The sequence below is a fragment of the Taudactylus pleione genome, unplaced genomic scaffold (genome assembly GCF_031769625.1).
Source record: "Taudactylus pleione unplaced genomic scaffold, aTauple2 ptg002080l, whole genome shotgun sequence".
In the NCBI taxonomy this organism is placed as follows: Eukaryota; Metazoa; Chordata; class Amphibia; order Anura; family Myobatrachidae; genus Taudactylus; species Taudactylus pleione.
Genome location: NW_028286474.1, coordinates 365,071 through 388,563, shown reverse-complemented (window position 1 = coordinate 388,563; position 23,493 = coordinate 365,071). Strand labels below are relative to the sequence as shown.

Genomic DNA, 23,493 nt, shown 5'->3' with positions numbered 1-23,493 from the left:
ATCCTCCGAAGTGTAATCGATCGATTCATTTAAGTACCCTGGGTGAGGTTACTGCTTTCTAGGAAATCTGATAGGCTGCATTTTCATGAATGTTGGTGTGTCCCCTCTATTGTGTGTTAATCTGTAGCTGCTAGGAAAAAACTAGCATTCCCGCTAGGCTGTTTTAGGGGAGCGCCATGCCCTGCCCAATTTCAAAAGGGCAGAATGCACCCTGCCCATTTTGGTGGCACCCCTCTAAAACAGCCTGTCCCCACCCGCGGGGCTGCAGTGGGGAAGATTACGGTGTAGCGATCACCGCCAGTGATTAGATGCCAGGAGCATGCGCCGACATCTATTCACAGAAAAGGGAGAGCTTGGGGGCACCCCGGTATGTTCGGAAGTGTCGGGCAAGCTCCCAAGAATGATGAAAAGGGGCGCAGCTTAAAGACATGCCCCTGTTTCTCATGGCCACGCTCCAGAGTCCACCTTCTCTGGGCCGGACTTAGAGTGAACACTAAAAACCATCTTACATTAAACGCATCAAAGCTGTAGTAACTGGTTAAATCACTGTACACTGTGGAAATGTGTCGTAAACCACATTTGAGTAATTTTAGAAGCTTACTCGATGTGCACTTATAAGTATTTTTTAATTAAGTTGTCCTCTTGGGTTTGCGTGATGTCTTCGTATGGCTGTATCTAGTTTTATACCTTGACAAATAGTCTCCATCCAGGTTGCATTTCTGGAAAGCCCACATAGTTCGAACACCTTCATAACTTGCAACCATCTATAGCAAATAAGCAGATCGTCTCGGAAATCCAGCCTAGTACTTGATTATTGGGAGTATGAAGCATTTAGATGTACAAAAACACTAACAGTCCTCAATATCCTGTGTCCTATGCCATACTATCACAATTTAAGTTGTCCAATAGGTTTATGTAGCAGGCATCAAGATGTCAATTCAACAAATGTCTTAAACTTTTTGAATCAAAACCAAAGAGGATTTCTTACTACCTAGGAGGTATAAGACTTCCCATTGCTGAATGAGGAATCCATTTACCAAAAATATTTTACCAGGAAACGGCAATAAGATAATTAATAGAACCACTGGAGGTAATTTAGCTTACAAAAAAGCATCCCCACCCTTTCGAAATAGAATTTAATTATACAAAATGTAGAAGGAGTAAAAACTGTGCCTCAAAACCCTGCCTGCTGAGATCACCCTCTATTTTCCTCAAAGTTACTGCTCATTCAAACATCATTTATCATATAACGGGAGGGATATTGGAAATCGATTTATTATATGTCCCATTTTTGAGAACAAATGATCCTATGGGGAGTCAGACTTTTAAATAATCAAACCTTCACATCTCAAAATAAATCTTTTCAGTAAAACATAGAAGTCCACTGTAGACGAGTGTTCAATAAACCACACGAAACTCATGATAAATGACCCGAGAGAAACTTTAGGAAGCACATGAAATGAGGAAAACCAGTGGAAGACCTTGAACATTTAAAACTAAACACATTTGAAGACAAAGGCCCTCATTCAGAGCCGCTCGTAAGCAGTCGCTCGTTCATTCTGACCGATGTTCGCACATATGCGCATGCGTACGGATTTTAATACGCATGCGCGAACCAGTCAGTGCGGCCGAAAATCGTTTGTTCGCTATAAAGCGAATGCCTGCTACTTTGAGTGACAGAAGGAGGCGTATGTGGGTGGAAACGGGAAGGTGTTTGAAAACGGGGAGTGAAATTCAAAATGCAGGCGTGCTTAAAGGTCAAAACGGGCGTTTTAAGGGAGTGCATAATTAATTCAGCAGCGTCATTGACCACGTCACTTGGTTTTTTTTAACTCAGAACTGCTCGCAAAATAGCGGTTGAAAAAACCAACCTCAAGAATAGCGAGCAGTTCATACCCTGATCGATGTACTCGATTAATCTATTAAATAGCGGACATGACGTATGGTGCGAGCGGCCAGGGGGCGTATTTTTAAAAATTACAAACGCAAGTTTTGCTCGCTCGTTCAGACTTAGAGGCGTGAACAGACCGCAAAGTGCGAACGGTTCATTTGAATAGCCACCCCTTTTTAGAAAACGAACGACCGCAAATAGCGAGTGGCTCTGAATGAGGGCCAAAGTCATCAATATAAATAAAAGTAAAATCAACCGAGACACCACAGACTGCAAAAACAACTATAAGGAATGGAAAAAGGATACTTTACACACAAAAAAGGACAAAGAGCTACATTTTTTTTATAAAGCCCATAACCAAGAACCACACTATAAGTGGGGAAGACAACCTAGTGTTCACTCTAGGTCCGACGGCAGGCAGGTGCCCCGAACCATAGCTAGGGCACATCTGCGTGCCCAAAAGGGGCGTGGCCAATGAAAAAGGGGCGTGTCTTTATGACACGTACCCTTTTCATCACTCTTGGGGGCATGCCCGGCACTTACGGACATGTTGGGAAGCCCCTAAGCGCCGCGGTCACTGTGAATGGATGCCGGGCGCATGCGCTGCTCTGCCGGTTTCCCTACCCCCGCGGGACACTGCAGCCCACGGGTGGAGGACAGAACCCTCAGGCTGTTTTGAGCTGGAGGGCAGGGTGCTTTATGTCCTTCAGAAATAGGGAAGGGTGCGGCGCCCCGCTGAACAGCCTAGCGGGAACGCTACAACCTTCAGAACACAAACACAGGATATAAAAATCCACTCTTTAGTGGATATAGGAATCTACGGCTTGCAGTAATATTGTCAACAAGCAACACAGTAAAGGACCATTGATAGAAACTTTTCAAAAGGTACTAGAAAATTACATACAAAAAATGGTTTAATAAGAACAATAAAAGCGTAAAAAAAACCATCTGACCATAACCATCTTGAAAGAAAATGCCTTGAAGCAACTCAGTGACAACAAAGGAATAATCATCAAACTGGTGCAAAAAGGAGGGATTGTTTTTATGGCTAAAGAACAACCATGAAGCCAATTATTTCCTGTCAGATGCACAGATATCCGAAATTATAAGCAAAGACCCATGAGAAAAATTAAAAAACACCCTTGATGCCCTATTTAAGTCACAAAAAGAAGATGTACGTTCTTACCTGGTTAAATCCTTTTCTTTGACATCCATAGGGGACACGGGGTCAATGCTAGGGTATAGGGTTGTGCAAGTACTGGACACCAAACAGTTAACATATTTGACATATGTTAAGCCACGGGTGTGACTCTTGAGGGTATAGTCCTGCAACAGCCTTGAGGGCTGGTATTTCTTGGCTAGATGCGGCCGTGAAGCAGCTTTGAGAGTTGGGATGGGCCTGTGGCTTGATAGGCCTTGGCTTGATGGGCCTGTGGGTCGTAAGGCAAGATGCAGCCTTTGGGTCGTGCAGCAGCTTTGAAGGCTGGTATGCCTTGGCTTGCTGTGGCCTTTGGGCCGTGCAGCAGTCTGGAGGGCTGGTATGTCTTGGCTGGCTGTGGGCCGTAGGATAAGATGCAGCCTTTGGACCACGCAGCAGCCTAGAGGGCTGGTATGTCTTGGCTGGCTGTGGCCTGTGGGTCGTAGGATAAGATGCAGCCCTTGGGCCGTGCAGCAGCCTGGAGGGCTGGTATGTCTTGGCTGGCTGTGGCCTGTGGGCCGTAGGATAAGATGTGGCCTTTGGGCCATGCAGCAGCCTTGAGGGCCAGAGTAACTTAGCTAGATGTGGCAGATGAGAATAAGTACCGCTGAGAAGAAACTGGCGGTACGCAAGACTGCGTACTTTGGACGCTGGAGTGCGGCCTGTGCCGCCGGGTTGACACAAGCAGCTGACGCTGCAGAGCGGCCTGTGCCGCCGGGTTGACACAAGCAGTGCATGCTGGACTGTGTACTCAGGACACAGAGTACTGTTTGTGCAGCCTGGATGACACGAACGGCAGAGGACAGATATGCGGACTGTGCCACAAACAGAGTATAACAATATAGACAGGAGAACAGGAATTCGACTGGATAGCAGGAGACAATGCCAGAGCCGGAAACACGGAAACGGTATCACTGGCATCGGGGAAGCGTTTGCACCAGAAGGCTATAGATGCAGGAGCCAATCAGGATAACTCCCGGGATGATGGACAGGAGGTAGGAGGAGTTTCAGCGAATGCTCGCCTGGCGTTCATCTCGCCTTGCATTTGCAGTGCGGCGGCTTGTGACAACATCACGGTAGCCCAGTCTCCTTTTCCCCTATACCTTGCCCCCAGCCAGGCCATTTAAGTTAGCAAGCCCAAGGCAGGAGCGAGAAAAGAGAAGGAAGACTGGCACACACACAGATCCAAACACACTAAAGAGATGGACAGATGAACCAGAAGAAACCCCCAGGTGCGTCAGGGTGGATGCCCTGTGTCCCCTATGGATCTCGAATAGGGGACACAGGGACAATAATGGGACATCCCAAAGCAATGCCACTACGGAAGGGGACGTTTTTGAGCTGCACTAAGAACTCTCCGCCCAAATGCCGTGTCCACGGAGGTGAAGGTGTCAAAGGAACAGAAACTGAATAATGTGTGGACGGAAGACCAACCCTGCAAAGCTGCTCTGCTGAGGTACCCCGGCGAGCTGCCAAAGTACCTACCGACCTGTAGAATGAGCTGTCACCACGGCCGGTACAGGGAGGTCTACTGCCGCGGACATGTGGCAGATAGTCAAATGGAGCCAGCAGGCATAGGTCTGCTTCGAAGCTAGCCAGCCCTGTTTGTGAAAGCCATAGAGCACAAAAAGGGAATCGGACTTACGGATAGCCCTAGCTTGGTCTACATAGATCTGGAGGGCAGTCACCACATCCAAAGAGGCTTCCTCCAGTAAAGAATCAGGTGACTCAAAAGCTGGAATCACAATCTCCTGGTTGATGTGGAACCAAGAAACTACGTTCGGAAGGTAGCCTAACAGTGTATGAAAAACGTCCCGATCCGATTGAAAGACCAGAAATGGAGAGCAGCACGACAGCACGCTCAAGTCCGACATCTCTGGGCCGACGCGATGGACAGAAGCAACAGAGTTTTCCATGTGAGGCAGCGACTGTTCACCAACTCTAAAGGCTCGAAGGGATAAGACTGAAGAGCCCTAAGCACTAAAGATAAGTCCTCTGGAACCAACGGAGGAACAAATGGGGGCTGCACATGGAGGGCTTCCTGAAACAAAGTTCTGAAGTCAGGCAACAACACAATCCATCTTTGAAAGAGTACCGAGAGGGCTGAAACCTGAACCTTCAGGGACAAAAGGCAAAGACCCAAATCCAGACCCACTTGCAGGAAGGAGAGAACCTGGGAGAGACTAAAGGACCTAGAGTTAAGGCTCCTGGCTGCACACCAAGAGACGTAAATCCTCCAAACCCAATGATAAATCTTAGCTGAAGCAGGTTTGCGGGAACTGAGCATGGTACGATTGACCAACCTGGAAAAGCCCTTGGCTCTCAGGACGGATGTCTCAAGAGCCACCTCATCACGGCGAGACAGGCCAGATCAGGATGGAAGCATAGGCACTGAGATAGTAGATCCGGCTGCAGTGGTAGACGCAGAGGAGCGTCAACAGAGAGGCCCTTAAGATCTGCATGCCAAGCTTGTTGCGGCAAATCAGGAGCCATCACAGTGCCGCCTTCCACTTTCAATTTGCAGAGAACACACGGAATAAGCGAGATCGGAGGGAATATGTATATGAGACAAAAATATGAATGAGACAAAAGACCCACCAAGCCGCTAAGGCATCCACCAGTAGAGTTCCCAGATCCCTGGTGCGAAACAGTACCTTGGCAGCTTCTGGTTGTGTCTATGCACCATCAAGTCGATGTTCAGTAGGCCCCACCGATGAACCAGAAGCTGAAAGACGTCCTTATGAAGAGCCCACTCGCCCGAGTGAACGTCTTGGCGGCTTAGGAAGTCCACTTCCCAATTTTGGACCCCTGGAATGAAGACCGCTAACAAAGCTGGAAGATGAAGCTCTGCCCAGCTGAGAATGCGACTCATCTCTTTCATGGTTCCACAACTGGGAGTGCCTCCCTGATGGTTGATGTAGGCAACAGCGGTTGCGTTGTCAGACTGAATCTGGACCGGACGATGCTGGAGGAGCAGTTGCGCTAGACACAGTGTCCGAAAGACCGATCGGAGGTCTAGAATGTTCATCAGAAGGAGGCTCTCCTTAACCATCCACCGACCCTGAAAAAACCATCCATGCAGACTGTCATCGTTGGTGAGCAGAACCCAATTCTGAATTGGGACACCTGGAGCCACAAGACCCACACAAGACCCAGACCTCCGGAAAGTGGATGATGGTCTGTTTCTTGATCTGGAGATAGGATCTGTTCCATCGGGTCAGAACTTCCCTCTGAAGCGGCCAGGAGTGAAACTGGGGCATAGTCCACCATGTCGAAGGTGGAAACAAGTGAACCCTGGATCCGCATGCAGGAGTGAATGGACACTCGGAGGTGATACAAGAATCTGCGTATCTTGTCCACCAGAAGGAAAACTCTCTGAATAGTGGAGACCAGTAAGGCCCCCACGTGGCCGCTCAGCGCTACTCACTCAAAATAATATAAAAATGAAAATAAAGTGTGGCTGGCTCCTGCCGTGATGTCAAAGATGTTAACTGTTTGGCGCCCAGTCCTTCTGCACAGCGCTATACCCCAGCGTTGTCCCTATGTTCCCTATGTAAGTGAAGAAAACTTTATCTTGAATAAACCTTACACCAATAAACTCTAAAAAAAAACTGTATTTTATCTAAACTGTATATGAGTTCTCTGATGTCTAACAAGATCTGATTTGTGTACAAAAAGTTTCTAAATTGTGTGAGTTTTTATATGTGCACCAAGATGTGATTTCTGTGTAAAATATTTGCCACACTGAGAACATGTAAATGGTTTCTCACCTGTATGAGTTCTCTTATGTATAACAAGATATGATTTTTGTGTAAACCATTTACCACACTCAGAGCATGGAAATGGTTTCTCACCTGTGTGAATTCTCTGATGTTTAACAAGATCAGATTTATATGGAAAACATTTCCCACACTCTGAACATAGAAAGGGCTTTTCACCTGTTTTTATTCTCTGATGTCGTACAAGATTTGATTTACGTGGAAATCGTTTTCCACAGTCAGAACATGAAAATGTTCTCTTTACTAAGTGAGTTTCCTGATGTCTACAAAGATCTGATTTATGGTTAAAACATTTATCATACTCATAACATGGAAATTGTTTCTCACCTGTGTGCTTTCTCTGATGTACAAAAAGATGTGATTTCTGAGTGAAACATTTCCCACAATCAGAACATGGAAATGGTCTATCACCTGTGTGAGTTTTATGATGTGCAAAAAGATGTGATTTCTGTGTAAAACCTCTACCACACGCTGAACATAGAAAAGGTTTGATACCTGTGTGAATAACCTGATGTCTAGCAAGATCTGATTTGTGTGTAAAATATTTCCCACACTCAGAACATGAAAACGGTTTTAGACCTGTGTGACTTCTCTCATGTCTAGAGAGATCTGATTTCTGTGTAAAACATTTCCCGCACTCAGAACATGGAAATGGTTTCTCACCTGTGTGACTTCTCTGATGTCGAGCAAGATTTGATTTACGTGGAAAACATTTCCCGCACTCGGAACATAAAAATGTCCTCTCACGTCTGTGGGTCTGCTGATGTCTTACAAAGATTGCCTTATGTATAAAACATTTACCGCATTCAGAACAAGAAAAGTCACCTGTAACTGCTGTAGTATGTGTAAAAATATGTGAGTTATCAGCAAAACATTCATAATGATTAGAGGGATCAGATGATATATTAGCACTGTGATGTACTGGATGTACATTTAGGGTAATGGGGCTTTTCCCTGGGGAGTATTGTGTGATGTTCTCATCTTCGAATTTAAAATCTGGTGACAAAATGAGATATCCCTCCGATGGCTTCCTGCTTTTGCGTTCATCCTCTAAAAAATATAAAATGTATGGAAATAGAAATTTTGATATATTATTTTGAAAACTGAGAACCAAAGTTTCGTACTATACCTGAGTTCATGGTGTTCAGTGTTCAATTTCAATTTGAAAATTAAGACTATGTTATCAAAATTAAGAATGTATTATTAGCACAACCATTTTACCAAGCTCTTGTCATAGACACAGTGCCAGTGACATCCAGACTACATGGTTATATCAGTCAAATCGGGTTGGGTACAAGATGCCGGCACTCAGGATCCCGGCGTTGAGAATACCGACGCTGGCATCCCGACAGGGTTAACACACCCTCCCCCTCACCCTACCCTAACCCTCCCTCCCTTGTGTCTAACCCTAACCTCCCCCCCTAGTGCCTAAACCTAACCTCTCCCTCCTTGCACCCTCAATCGAACCCTCCCCTCTTAGTGCCTAACCATAACCCTCCCCCTAGTGCCTAACCCTTTCCCCAACCCCACTACTTACCTTTGGTATCCCATCAGTTGGGATGTCGGTGCCGGGATTCTGAACGGCACCGGTAATGTAAGTGTCGGCATCCCGACCGCCGGGATGCCGAACGTATCCTGTCAAATCTACCCAAAATTACAGACTTTGTTGAGTGACATTTTCCAAGTATACACCTTGCCCAGTTGGCATCATCGCAGAGGACGCCTCATCACATTGTCCAACCACAATGCCCATCCAGACACAGCTTTCACCCATAAACACCATGGAAACAGTGTAAACTTGGGCTAGGTTAGCAGCAAGTTCTATCCATGGGTTTATACTACTTGGTATTCGGCAGGTTGACCCATAAGCACCTAAAGAAATCTCTGAAGTAACTGCTACACTGTCCCTCTGGTCAATCTCATTGATTATAGCCCCGCAGCCATGCTTCCCATTCCGGCAGAAGCTCCGGAGTAGACCAGCAAAAAAGGGGAAGGAGAACAGCAGGACACAGCAACACAGAAAGATGACTACACAGAGAGGAGCATCAGGACAGAGTAAGATAATAGAGCAGGGCCTAGACAGGCAACAATACAGCGGTAAGAGCAAAAAGAACCGAGCAGGATGCAAAGACAGATCCAAAGATGACGATCAAATGTACATAGCATTCAAGGACAGAGATTACAGAGGAGCTATTGTACAACAATGGGATTGTGGTTATGGTAATCTTTGCAATTAAAAGATTCTGTAAATCACCATGGATTTAAATTGGCAACTAATTTCCACAGTGTCACATTCCCCAACTCCTACTATGCTTGTGGATGAACCTATGCAGGAGGGTCACTCCAAGTTGATGACTTTAGAATAGCAAAATCGCCATAGGAACAACTTGTGTGTCTACTGTAGAACTCATGGTCAGATGGTTGTTGAATGTCCCATCAAACTGGGAAACTCCAATGCCTAGACAGTAAAGGAGAGGGTGATCTAGGTTCCCTCTGCAACTCTCCATCTTCAAAAACTTTGTCTACGCCTGTATCTTTGCTCCCTCACAAAAAGGTTTGGAGAATTCCCCTTCTTTCTCGACTCTGGACCTCAACGAAATTTGATTTGTGCTGCTTTGGTTACTGAATTGGGCTCACATGCTTAACCACTAGTTCATACTGTCTACTGACAGGAATAGAGTCTTGATAGGATCCATTCTCCTCAAGACCTAACTCGTTACCATATAAACTGGAGCCCTTCTTCTGGAGGAAATAATCTTCTTTGTAAAGCCTGTAAATGCTATCATTCTAAGGCTACCATGGCTTTAGCTTTATGCTCCCTGGTTGGATTTGTAGATTGGACAGGTTCTCGCATGAGGACCTATCTGTCATCTCCACTGTCTTCAGAAAGGATTACCCCAAACTGGTAGTGTGACTCACATCTGGGTCAATAAGCATCCATTTTCCATTCCTCCACAATACATGCCTTTCCCTGACGTATTCAGCAAACAAGCTGAAAAACGTTTGTCCCACTGTCCTTGGGACAGTACGATAGACTTTGTTCCTGACAAAGTCCCTCCTGGAGTACAGGGATGTGATATGATTTACTGCTGGACATGAGCCCGGCGGTTGAAATCCCAACACCAGCATGCCGAAGAGCGCAGATCCCGACGGAGGTAAGTAACCTATCTATCCCTCCCCTCTCCCCCCTCTAACCCTAACCCTCCCTTAGGGGTGCCTAACCCTAACCTCTCCCCCCTAGTGCCTAACCCTAATCTCCCCCCAGGGGTGCCTAAACCTAACTCCCCCCCCCCCAGCCTAAACCTAAGTCCCCTCGGGAGCCCCTAAACCTAACCCTACCACCCCGCGGTTGTTCGCTCGTGACGCCCGGCTTACCTTTGTTCGGTATACCGGGCGTCTGGATATCGGCGGGTGGATAATGATAGGCGTCGAGATTTCCACGCCTATCATTAGTCTCTTGCCGGGATTTCCAAGTCGGGAAGCCGGCGGTCAGCATTTCGACCGTCGGCTTCTTGACTATTTCTCGAGTAACGGTGCATCCATACCCAAAAATCAGAAAATCAGAATATATTAAAGAAAATTTGGCACGCAAATGTATTTGTTGGACATCTTCTCTAGCGCTCTACTTTTTGGTTGAGGAAAAACAAATAAGACTGTGGTCTCCGTCCCAACATTGACTTTCAAGGTCTCAACGCTATCACAATCAAGAACACATATCCCCTCCATCTCAGCTCAGAGTTCTTTGAACGCTTAAAAGAAGCCCAGATTTCACCAAACTGAATCTACGAATGGACATTTTAAATGGCACGTCATGCCGTTTGAACTCTGCAAATCTTTCGGGATCTCTTTCTATAAATATGCTGTCGTACAGCTAAATTAGTCTTTTCCAGGCTTCTCTCTTCTCATCAAATCCACATTCAAGAAGTCCTCTCCCATCTTACAATGATTTCTATTGCAAACTAGAAAAATGTTCTTCTGAGCAGTCAACCAGTCCTTTCCTTGGAAATGTAATATCTGGTTAAGGGCTACAGATGGATCCAGACAAAGAAACAGCAATACAAAAATGGCCTCAACCCTCATGTCAAAAAGCCAATCAATGTCTACTTGGCTTTGCCAACAACTATAGGCTGTTTATAAAGGGGTATTACTTATTACTCACCTGTGGTGATATCTATAGGGATTTCCTCCTGCTTACACTGTTGATCACCCCTCACATACGTCTCTTCTTCTCCCTCTATATCTCCTGCCTTCATATCAGTCACATACGTCTCTTCTTCTCCCTCTATATGTTCTGCCTTCATATCAGTCACATATGTCTCTTCTTCCTCCTTTATATCTTCTCTCTTAATATCAGTCAAGTTCACATCCTAAGTAGTGCAAAAACAGATGAATATCAGTGTGTATCAATCAGTCACATAGCTTCTCTACAGATCATATAGTGGCAGCCCTGTTGGTATTTGGTAAAACCCTAAATCCCATCTACCTGATGCTCCTGTGGAGTCCTGTGATTCTCCTCTGTACAATCCTGTGAATAAAGAGGACGGGGACTTCTGTCTGGGGTATTTCTGTTACTGAGTCCATCTGTAGGAGACACACAATGACTTAGAACATTGTATATATGTGATTATCAAAAGATGTGTGTATATACAGTAGGTGGCCCCATTCATGCTCTCCACTGTACAATAAATGACAGTCTTCTCTTACCCAGTGATGTGAGAGGCCGGTGATTCTCCATCATCACGTCCTTGTACAGACCCTTGTGTTCCTCTATATACTCCCACTCCTCCATGGAGAAATAGACAGTGACATCCTGACACCTTATAGGAACCTGACATACACAATGATACAGTCATCACCAAGGTATATCCCCTGGTGTTACTGTATAATGTCCCATTCCCAGCAGTCACCTCTCCAGTCATCACCCAGACACATCCCCTGGTGTTACTGTATAATGTCCCATTCCCGGCAGTCACCTCTCCAGTCATCACCCAGACACATCCCCTGGTGTTACTGTATAATGTCCCATTCCCAGCAGTCACCTCTCCAGTCATCACCCGGACACATTCCCTGGTGTTACTGTATAATGTCCCATTCCCAGCAGTCACCTCTCCAGTCATCACCCGGACACATCCCCTGGTGTTACTGTATAATGTCCCATTCCCAGCAGTCACCTCTCCAGTCATCACCCAGACACATCCCCTGGTGTTACTGTATAATGTCCCATTCCCAGCAGTCATCTCTCCAGTCATCACCCAGACACATCCCCTGGTGTTACTGTATAATGTCCCATTCCCAGCAGTCACCTCTCCAGTCATCACCCAGACACATCCCCTGGTGTTACTGTATAATGTCCCATTCCCAGCAGTCACCTCTCCAGTCATCACCCAGACACATCCCCTGGTGTTACTGTATAATGTCCCATTCCCAGCAGTCACCTCTCCAGTCAGCAGCTGAATGATCTTGTTGATGAGTTCCAGGATCTTCTGCTCATTGTCTCCCTCATATGTCAGTGAGTGAGGTGGAGGCACCGTGATGGGGCTCTGGGTCCTGCTAAGCTCTCTTGACACATAAGGACGGCTGCTGGGTGTCTCACATTTCCCCGATGTCTCGTTCACTACCGTGTAATTCTGCATATTAAAAAATAAATGATCACTGCATGTACTCCAAAAACTCCACTCCCTACCAATCACCCTGTGTTAGTAAAATGAGATAAGATTGATGTCACTGTGACTCTCCCAAAATCTACTCACCTACCGAGTCAAGTCCCTGTATTAGTAATACAGATAAGAGTGATATCATTGTGACACTCCCATATCCCCTCCCTAGTCATGTCATTGTATTACTACTATAGATATACTGTAAGCGATGTCACTATAATACTCCCAGGTCCCCTCACCTCCCCAGTCATGTCCCTGTATTATTACTATAGATATAAGTGATGTCACTGTGACACTCCCAGATCCCCTCACCTTCCCAGTTATGTCCCTGTATTATTACTATAGATATAAGTGATGTCACTGTGACTCCCAGATCCCCTCGCCTCCCCAGTCATGTCCCTGTATTATTACTATAGATATAAGTGATGTCACTGTGACACTCCCAGATCCCCCTCACCTCTCCAGTCATGTCCCTGTATTATTACTATAGATATAAGTGACGTCACTGTGACTCCCAGATCCCCTCCCCAGTCATGTCCCTGTAGTACTATAGATATGTGATATCACTGTGACACTCCCAGATCCCCTCACCTCCCCAGTCATGTCCCTCTATTATTACTATCGATATAAGTGATGTCACTGTGACACTCCCAGACCCCCTCACCTCCCCAGTCATGTCCCTGTATTATTACTATAGATATAAGTGATGTCACTGTGACACTCTCAGATCCCCTCACCTCCCCAGTCATGTCCCTGTATTATTACTATAGATATAAGTGATGTCACTGTGGCTCCCAGATCCCCTCGCCTCCCCAGCCATGTCCCTGTATTACTATAGATATAAGTGATGTCACTGTGACACTCCCAGATCCCCCTCACCTCTCCAGTCATATCCCTGTATTATTACTATAGATATAAGTGACGTCACTGTGACACTCCCAGATCCCCTCCCCAGTCATGTCCCTGTAGTACTATAGATATGTGATATCACTGTGACACTCCCAGATCCCCTCACCTCCCCAGTCATGTCCCTCTATTATTACTATAGATATAAGTGATGTCACTGTGACACTCCCAGACCCCCTCACCCCCCCAGTCATGTCCCTGTATTATTACTATAGATATAAGTGATGTCACTGTGACTCCCAGATCCTCTCACCTCCCCAGTCATGTACCTGTATTATTACTATAGATATAAGTGATGTCACTGTGACATTCCCAGATCCCCTCACCTCCCCAGTCATGTCCCTGTATTATTACTATAGATATAAGTGATGTCACTGTGACACTCCCAGATCCCCTCACCTCTCCAGTCATGTCCCTGTATTATTACTATAGATATAAGTGATGTCACAGTGACACTCCCAGATCCCCTCACCTCTCCAGTCATGTCCCTGTATTATTACTATAGATATAAGTGATGTCACAGTGACACTCCCAGATCCCCTCACCTCCCCAGTCATGTCCCTGTATTATTACTATAGATATAAGTGATGTCACTGTAACTCCCAGATCCCCCTCACCTCCCCAGTCATGTCCCTGTATTATTACTATAGATATAAGTGATGTCACTGTGACACTCCCAGATCCCCTCACCTCCCCAGTCATGTCCCTGTATTATTACTATAGATATAAGTGATGTCACTGTGACACTCCCAGATCCCCTCACCTCTCCAGTCATGTCCCTGTATTATTACTATAGATATAAGTGATGTCACAGTGACACTCCCAGATCCCCTCACCTCCCCAGTCATGTCCCTGTATTATTACTATAGATATAAGTGATGTCACTGTGACACTCCCAGATCCCCTCACCTCCCCAGTCATGTCCCTGTATTATTACTATAGATATAAGTGATGTCACTGTAACTCCCAGATCCCCTCATCTCTCCAGTCATGTCCCTGTATTATTACTATAGATATAAGTGATGTCACAGTGACACTCCCAGATCCCCCTCACCTCCCCAGTCATGTCCCTGTATTATTACTATAGATATAAGTGACGTCACTGTGACTCCCAGATCCCCTCCCCAGTCATGTCCCTGTAGTACTATAGATATGTGATATCACAGTGACACTCCCAGATCCCCTCACCTCCCCAGTCATGTCCCTGTATTATTACTATAGATATAAGTGATGTCACTGTGACACTCCCAGATCCCCTCACCTCTCCAGTCATGTCCCTGTATTATTACTATAGATATAAGTGATGTCACAGTGACACTCCCAGATCCCCTCACCTCCCCAGTCATGTCCCTGTATTATTACTATAGATATAAGTGATGTCACAGTGACACTCCCAGATCCCCTCACCTCCCCAGTCATGTCCCTGTATTATTACTATAGATATAAGTGATGTCACTGTAACTCCCAGATCCCCCTCACCTCCCCAGTCATGTCCCTGTATTATTACTATAGATATAAGTGATGTCACTGTGACACTCCCAGATCCCCTCACCTCCCCGGTCAGCAGGCAGATGATCTCCAGGGTGAGGTTTAGTATCTTCTCGGTCATGTGATTCTGGTCCTTGTCCATCCTCAGGGAATCAGTGATGTGTCTCATCCTCACGTGACATGTAATATACAGTCTGTTTCCCAGCAACTCAGTTGTCTAGGAGTAAGTATAATAATTATAATAAACACCACAGAGTACACATGTACAGTAACATAGTCAGATATGAAGCACTGAGTGACCGGATGCGGCCGACGGTTCTAATCCCGAGGAAATCCTGATTGTCCTTAAGGTAAGTATAAATTAACCTAATTCTACCCCCTAACCGTAACCCTCCTTTAGGGTGCCTAACCCTAACCTCCCCCACCAGTGCCTAACCCTAACCCTCCCTTCCCCGCAGACTAACCTTAAGTCTCCTGGGGGGGTGCCGAACCCTAACCTCCCCCCGGGGGTGCCTAACCCTAACCCCCCCTTCCCCTAGCCTAACCCTAACCTCCCGGGGGGTTGCCTAACCCTAATTCCCTCCCTTCCCCTAACCTAATCATCCCTCCCCTCCCACGGCTGTCCGCGCCCGGCTTACCTTCGATCGGTAAGCCAGGTGTCTGGCTCCCGGCGTAGGTCTAATGACAGGCGTCGGGATTTCGACGCCTGTCATTTGTACTTTGCCGGGATTAAGCAGTCGGGAAGCCAGCGGTCGGCATTGCGACCGCCGGCTTCCCGACTGCTTCACGAGTGACCAGCATGTTCTCCACCTTTTCAAGAAACACAGAGCCCTGGTCACTGTTCCTTAGTACTTCCTCTTATGGCTGCTCTTGACAGTAACACAATAATAAACTGTCTATTTGGTCAAGGCAAGGTCAAGGGTCTTGGGGCCTGATTCAGACCCACTCGCAAGTGCATAGCGCTCGCAAGTGGGTCGATGTTTGGCCCCTGCGCATGTGCCACGTCCGGCGTGCGCATGAGCGAGCCCCAGCGCGCGACTGAAGTTTTGTCGCTCCGGGGCTCGGTACAAGACGGGGTGGCTGTCAATGTTGATTGACAGCTCACCCTGTTTTGTAGGCGGGGAGGGGGGTGTGGCTGCACAAAAGCAGGCGTTCCCTTAGGAACGCCTGCCGTTTGTGGGCGGCCCTACTGACATCACTTGTGATGTCAGTAGTGGACTTCCTGCTCTATTAGAGCAGGAAGTCCACTCGGGCTTGCAGGAGCCGAGACCCTACCATATGGTCTCGTCGCAAGCCCGATGGTCGCGATAATCGCGACCATCGCCAGGCCGCTCGCACAAGCTGTGTGTGGTCAATTTGCTTAACCTAAAATGTGTTACAAAATATTTGATTTATGTTTTAAGATCATACCGAAATTGAGAATTTTTTGGGCTCAGAAATACATTAAATATTTCCAGACCACTGATATCACACCTTTTACACTGATCACTATACAAAGGTCACACCGATAATACACACTGATCCCTATACACAGGTCACACCGATATCACACACCTGATACACACTGATCACTATACACAGGTCACACTGATAGCACACACCTGATACACACTGATCACTATACACAGGTCACACTATCACACACCTGATACACACTGATCACTATACACAGGTCACACTGATATCACACACCTGATACACACTGATCACTATACACAGGTCACACTGATATCACACACCTGATACACAATGATCACTATACACAGGTCACACTGATATCGCACACCTGATACACACTGATCACTATACACAGGTCACACTGATATCACACACCTGATACACATTGATCACTATACACAGGTCACACTGATATCACACAGCTGATACACATTGATCACTATACACAGGACACAATGATATCACACACCTGATACACACTGATCACTATACACAGGACACACAAATATCACACACCTGATGCACACTGATCACTATACACAGGTCACACTGATATCACACACCTGATACACACTGATCACTATATGTGGATCACACTGATATCACACACCTGATACATACTGATCACTACACACAGGTCATACTGATATCACACACTTAATACACACTGATCATCACTATACACAGGTCACACTGATATCACCCACCTGATACAAAGTGATCATTATACACAGGTCACACTGATATCACACACCTGATACACACTGATCACTATACACAGATCACACTGATATCACACACCTGGTACACTGATCACTATACACAGGTCACACTGATATCACACACCTGATACACACTGATCACTATACACAGATCACACTGATATCACACACCTGATACACTGATCACTATACACAGATCACACACCTGATACACTGATCACTATACACAGGTCACACTGGTATCACACACCTGATACACTGATCACTATACACAGGTCACACTGGTATCACACACCTGATACACATTGATCACTATACACAGGTCACACAGGTATCACACTGATCACTATACACAGGTCACACCAATATCACACCTAATTGAATATGCCCCACAGAGGTTGATTTTTTGTCAGATATGCGTTACTGGGGTTTTGCAGTTGAATGAGACAGAAAACGCTTAAAAAAATGTCTCTCATTCTGCACAGAATTCCTTACATGGCTCAGACAAAATTATTGGAGCATTTTAGAAGAAGTTAGAAATAATTACACAGCAAGCAGCTGAGTCTCCTTCCCTTTGGGAGTGATCTCACCTGCGGTACCGGCAATATAATGAAATCTCACATTCAGCGAGTTACGATATGACTAAAGCTGCATAAACACGTAACGATTTTTTTAATGATTTGTCGATAACGATGTCGTTATCGTTTAATCATTAAAAAAATCGTTCAGTTTCTGAGTTATAACGATGAACGATAATCGTTCAAGCGCGCTCCCATTTGTAGTTTGTAGTTATCGTTCATTTCAGACTGTCCAACATAACGATTTTCATTAAGGGAAGGAACATTTTTCGTTCATCGTTGTAAAAATCATTGGCTACAAAATCGTTACGTGTTATTATTCTCATGTCCTGGATCGTCGTGTGTGCCTCAATGATCATAGAGGAAAGAAGGAAAGCCAGAAAATTGACTGAGTTCAGACACACATGGACAACCTCAAAGCTACAAATCAATCTCCGAAGACCTCGCTGATCAAATTTCCACCACACTGTGGGCCTCATTCAGAGGCGGTCGGAGGATGTAAGCGGTCGCTCAGAAACCGGGCGGCCGCTTGCATCCTGACCGCCAGGCTCTGTTGCGGTCGTTAGGCTGTGGGTTAAGACCCACAGCTCTAACGACCGCTAGGGTGATGGTCGTGATGGTCATTGACCATCGCGACCATTGGGGCTTACGACGAGACCCTAGGGTAGGGTCTCACTTGTCGTAAGCCCCGGAGAGCTTGTGGCTCTGTCTGAGCCGGAAGCTCTCCACTGACATCACTAGTGATGTCAGTGGGGCCTCCCCCAAACGGTAGGCGTTCCCATGGGAACGCCTCCGTTTGGGCTGCCACCCCCCCGGCCCACCTTCCAAACGGGGCGAGCTGTCATTCAACATCGACAGCTCGCCCCCTTTGGAAAGAGACCCGCTACGACCAGCGCTGTCGGTCGTAGCGGGTCTCACGCATGCGCACGAAGGAGCCGGCTCCCTCGTGCGCATGCGCACTAGACAAACATCGAGGCGGCCGTGCGGTCGTAGACCGTACGGCCACCTCTGAATACAGCCCTGTATCCAGCCACCCTGGACGCGGCCACAAGGGGAAAAAAATTCAATGAAAAGATTGCGACCTCCTTCAGCATTTGCCAAACATTCAAGGTGACCTTCAGACACAAGGTGCTACAGTTTCCACTCTCATCATAGATCAATGAATGAGACATAAGAGAGCCTAAATGGGGTTTGCCAAAACACTATTAAAAGCCAAAATCCTTCTGGGTGTATGTTCTGTGGATAGACGACACCAAAATAGAGTCTTACGGCAAAGCAAATGATATTCACAGTCTAAGTTTTCAAAGAAGAGAACAAAGTCCACCTACAGTCAAACATGGAGGAGGTTCAGTGGTGCTTTGGAGTTGACGTGCAGGAACTGGGCACTGGCTGCCTTGAAGTTGTGCTTGACATCACAGAGTATGGAGATTATCAGGTCATTTTGGAGCACAATATTGAACCTAGTGTCAGAGAACGGTGTCTCTAACGTTCATGGAACTTCCAGTAGAAAGACCGCAAATCTCAAATAGCATCTAGGAATGACTTCTAGACAAGAAGATGAACTTTGCTGAAGAGGTCAGTCCAGACCTAAATCCCACCGGAAACCTGTAGAGATCTGAAAGCAGCCGTCGAGGGAGTAGGCATCTTTCACATGTGTCCCAGTTTGCATAATAAGAGTGGGGGGAGGCTCATCCATGGCATCAGAAAGCGGCGGACTGCAGTTATTTTGACCAAAAGGCTGTGCTACCGAATATCGATTCTACGGGGCAATAATTTTACCAAATGTTTATTTTCATTTTAGGATTTAAAAGGATATACAATATTATATGCTTGTGTATTCTTACAGGAAAATTGTGAGTTATTTGAAAAAGTGCAAGAACGCCGGTATCTTTGGGCAGTACTTTACAAATATTTTTTGGACTGTGGAAGGAAAAAAGGAGTATCTTGCGAAAGCAAACACAGTGAGAACAGACAGACACCAGACAGATAGGGTTTTCTTGGTCATTCACCCCATGACCCCATTACTGTGAGGTAGCAATTCATACTAACCCCTGTACCACCAGGCTGCCCCGATATAACACAGGTCACAATGATATCTCACCCTGGTAACTATATACACGAAGACCTCCACTCCCTACAAACAACTGGGCTGGGTGTTTAAGTTTCAGTCCCCACCTGCAACCTGTAGAGTGGGTACCGGCTCCCTATGCAAGCGGGGGGGTATTTTAGTTGGAGCTGTCGGTCACCACAAGCCCAGCATTAAGCAGACGTTAAGGGGCAGTCATTCACCAAGTGATGGGGCTTGGGGGGGAGATGGTGACTGTTAGGGGATTCTTATATTCCCTTTAATTCCTTATACTGTTATTTGCTTTTTAAATCTTAGTCCCCACTGTATAAGTCCTATCATCACATGAAATAACAAAACAACCATAGAGTTCTCTGTATAATAATAGTTTATCAAGGTAGGATTACACAGTACATATATATCCCTGCTACGATTAACTACAAAACAATATATTCATTTACACACATAAAAACAATATAATGAAATGATACTTATGTTCTTGGAGATCACAGGCCTGGCTTAGATGTTGTTCAGGCAGCAGTCTCAACTCATGTGTGTTAACAGTCTTTGTTCATTCACTTATAAGATTCTGGCTGTAACCTGACCCAGGAAATGTGTGTGTGTGCAGTGGCGGGCTGGGCCGGGGGGCCATGTGCCCCCCGGGCCGCGTCATGCGGGCCGCGGGCAGTCTGTGTCACTGTGACACAGACTGCACCGCGTGTGTAGCGCTGACCGGATGGAGTTCAGTCAGCGCTACACAAGTGACAAACACACAGCCGCCGGCTCCGGCAGCTGTGTGTTTGTTTTGATCAGCAGCCAATGAGAGTCTGTCAGACTCTCATTAGCTGCTGCTGCACCCACTGCAGGAGCCGCTCCATCTTCCGGCTCCCGCAGTGGGCAATGGGAGAGGCGTCATAACGTAATATGACGTCTCTCCCATAATGCAGAGCGGCCCGGCCCGGGAAGGACAGACGGAGGAGCGGATAGCGATGGCGGGAGCGGGGATTCAGGTAAGTGTTTTTTTTTTTTTCTTTACTGTGTGTGTCTACTGGGGGGGGGGGGGGGCTGGTACTACAAGGGGGGAGACCACTACTGGGGGCACCACAAGGGGGGAACCACTACTGGAGGCACTGCAAGGGGGGGACTACTACTAATGGGGGCCATACAAGGAGGGGACTACTACAAGGGGGGCACTACAAGGGGGGGACTACTGGGGGCACTACAAAGGGGGAACCACTACTGGGGGCACTACAAGAGGGAGGGACTACTACTGGGGGCACTACAAAGGGGGAACCACTACTGGGGGCACTACAAGAGCGAGGGACTACTACTGGGGGCACTACAAGTGGGAGACCACTACTGGGGGTACTACAAGGGGGAGATCACTACTGGGGGCACTACAGGGGGGGCCACTACTGGGGACTATAACTGGGGGCACTTCAAGGGGGGGGGGGGACTACAACTGGGGGGACTACTACTGGGGGTACTACAAGGGGGGGACTACTACTACTATGGGCACTACAAGGGGAGGGGACAACTACTAGGGGCACTGCATAGGGGGAGGGGACTACTACTAGGGGCACTACATAGGGGGGAGGGGACTACCACTGGGGGCACTACATCGAGGGACCACTGCTGGGGGCTCTATAAAAAGGGCAATACTGGGAGTACTGCATAGGGGGGAGATTTCAACTGGGGCCACTATTTAATGGGCACTGCATAAGGGTTACCACTATTGGGGGCACTGCATGGGGTGTGGACTGCTATTGGGGGCACAAGGGTCACTGCACAGGGGGGACCACTACTGGGGGCACTGTATAAGGGGCACTGCATAGGGGGGATCACTACTGGGGACACTACTGGAGGCCTGCATAAGGGGGTCCTCTCCTGGGGCACTGCATATGGGCACCACGACGGGGCTGTCCCTAATGTTTATTTTTACTTTACATTAATCCCATATGGCCAGCCTCCTCCCTGGAACACTTGAGAGGGGGGGGCACCGTAGCACGCACGTTCTTCGGGCACCCTGGCTACACGCTACTCCTCTGCCAGGGCCGTCTACATGCATTTGCCCCCCAGGCTAAAAGTTGCCAGCCAGCCCCTGTGTGTGTGTGTGTGACAACTGGTCTTTCAGCTGGCTGGGCAGAGAAAGGAGGGGGTTGGGAGAGAGAACTTTGGGAAGACAGAGCTGGGACTCCTATAACAGTGACATTTATGCAGCACCTCCTTCTTGTTGGCAATTCTCAATCCGGAAAGTCCACCAAGAAAGAGAGCTAGCAGCAGCTATCTCCTCACCATCTGCCTTTACCTTCTGTTGGATTGTCTGCTGGCTCTCTTCCTTCCTTCTCTGGCCTGTATCTTTTGCAGCCAGCTCCATAGCTACAAGGGTTGTTCTGCTACATTGGCCCCCTCCATATCTTTTACTTATACTTCTGCAAAGAGGAATATGTCCAAGGCATTGCCTGATGGAGGGATAGTGGCAAGTACTTTTGCTTGCTCCAGTATTCCCTTGCCCTGTGCTCAGGTCTGGGGTGGAGTTAGAGGAACAGTTGCCGCATTGGCCTGTTAGTGCACCCGCTGAGATGGTGGGACATAGCCTGGGCTTAGTCTTAGGTCCAGGCTACTACAGAGCTCACACAGCTCCTAACATGCTCTAGGTAACCAAGCAGGGACTTTTCAACTTTTATTCCACCTACGCCGGCCACAGGGAGCATCATTTTCAGAGTCTGTTTGCCAGAACCATTGGGATTCCTCCTTGGCAGCTCCTGTAGGGGTTGCCTAGGTTCTGACTGAGTATTCCTCCCAGGAGATAGACGAGGGGGTGAAAGGCTCAGTCCCAAAGGTTTCTTCTTGTCCTGCCGAGGACGCCAACAGGAATATGGGAGTGGTTAATGTAATATGTGCCGTCCAGGAGACACATGAGATTAGGGAAACAAGGAATATGAGGTTCAAGACCTTACAATGTTTAGAAGGAAAGAGAAATGGATGCTGAGTTGGATGGTCTGTTTAGTGAAGCTTTGACTCGATCCGATCATAAATTTCATATATCTCCCAGAGGATACAGTCACATGGAAATCTTCGCTTATATGGATGCTTTTATAGCTCACATGACTGAGACAACCACCGCTCTGATTCAAAACACTGCTGAATTAAGGTATAGTGTGTACATGAGAATAGAAGCCACCGTCGAGACAAATTTGAACCGCGGAAGATTCCTTCTGTATACCCTGCTTAATAAAGCAATGTAGAGGTGATCTGGCCAGTTAGTGGTGGATCTGGAATCTGATAGACAGAATATGGGTTTATGAACTCTGGCGCATCATATTTCTGAGGGCTCGGAGTATCTGGGAAAAAATAATATATTTTCATATGGCGCTCACGGGAGCTAGTATTTCAGCCCTGGCCCCCTGTGGTCTCTGACCTCGTACATCAGTGACGGATGTAAAGTCCTAGAGGACTATGGAATTCCTTCCATAACCTGGGGAGGTCTTCTTCTGAATTGAACGGGATGTGAATTGAAAGATGAAGGACGGAGGATCTGAACACTTTCCTGGTGGCAGCCATGTAATTTCCTTGGGACGGCCATCTGAGCTACCTGTTCCTCCTAATAGCGATACTTCTGAAGGTGTTCAAAATTGTAGGAGAGGAATATTTAAGAATATCGTAAATATTTGTCACTAAACAATGTATGATTTTTTTTTGCATAAATACATACCACACAGTGTATATACACAAATATATATATACATAT

At 46.8% G+C, this 23,493-nt stretch overlaps 1 protein-coding gene across 1 annotated transcript in view; it reads right to left on the bottom strand.

Annotated features, from left to right (window-relative positions):
- Positions 1–23,493, bottom strand: part of LOC148435685 (uncharacterized) — a 132,403-nt gene that overhangs the window by 46,727 nt on the left and 62,183 nt on the right. The window contains exons 7-17 of the mRNA XM_088465643.1: positions 19,276–19,436; positions 19,014–19,137; positions 14,984–15,136; positions 12,304–12,495; positions 11,573–11,696; positions 11,352–11,449; positions 11,028–11,235; positions 6,773–7,918; positions 5,744–6,215; positions 3,078–3,149; positions 2,845–2,939 (exon numbers count right to left, since the gene is read on the bottom strand). Coding sequence (XP_088321769.1) covers positions 2,845–2,939; positions 3,078–3,149; positions 5,744–6,215; positions 6,773–7,918; positions 11,028–11,235; positions 11,352–11,449; positions 11,573–11,696; positions 12,304–12,495; positions 14,984–15,136; positions 19,014–19,137; positions 19,276–19,436 — 2,845 coding nt within the window. The remainder of the gene's footprint in view (positions 1–2,844; positions 2,940–3,077; positions 3,150–5,743; positions 6,216–6,772; positions 7,919–11,027; positions 11,236–11,351; positions 11,450–11,572; positions 11,697–12,303; positions 12,496–14,983; positions 15,137–19,013; positions 19,138–19,275; positions 19,437–23,493) is intronic.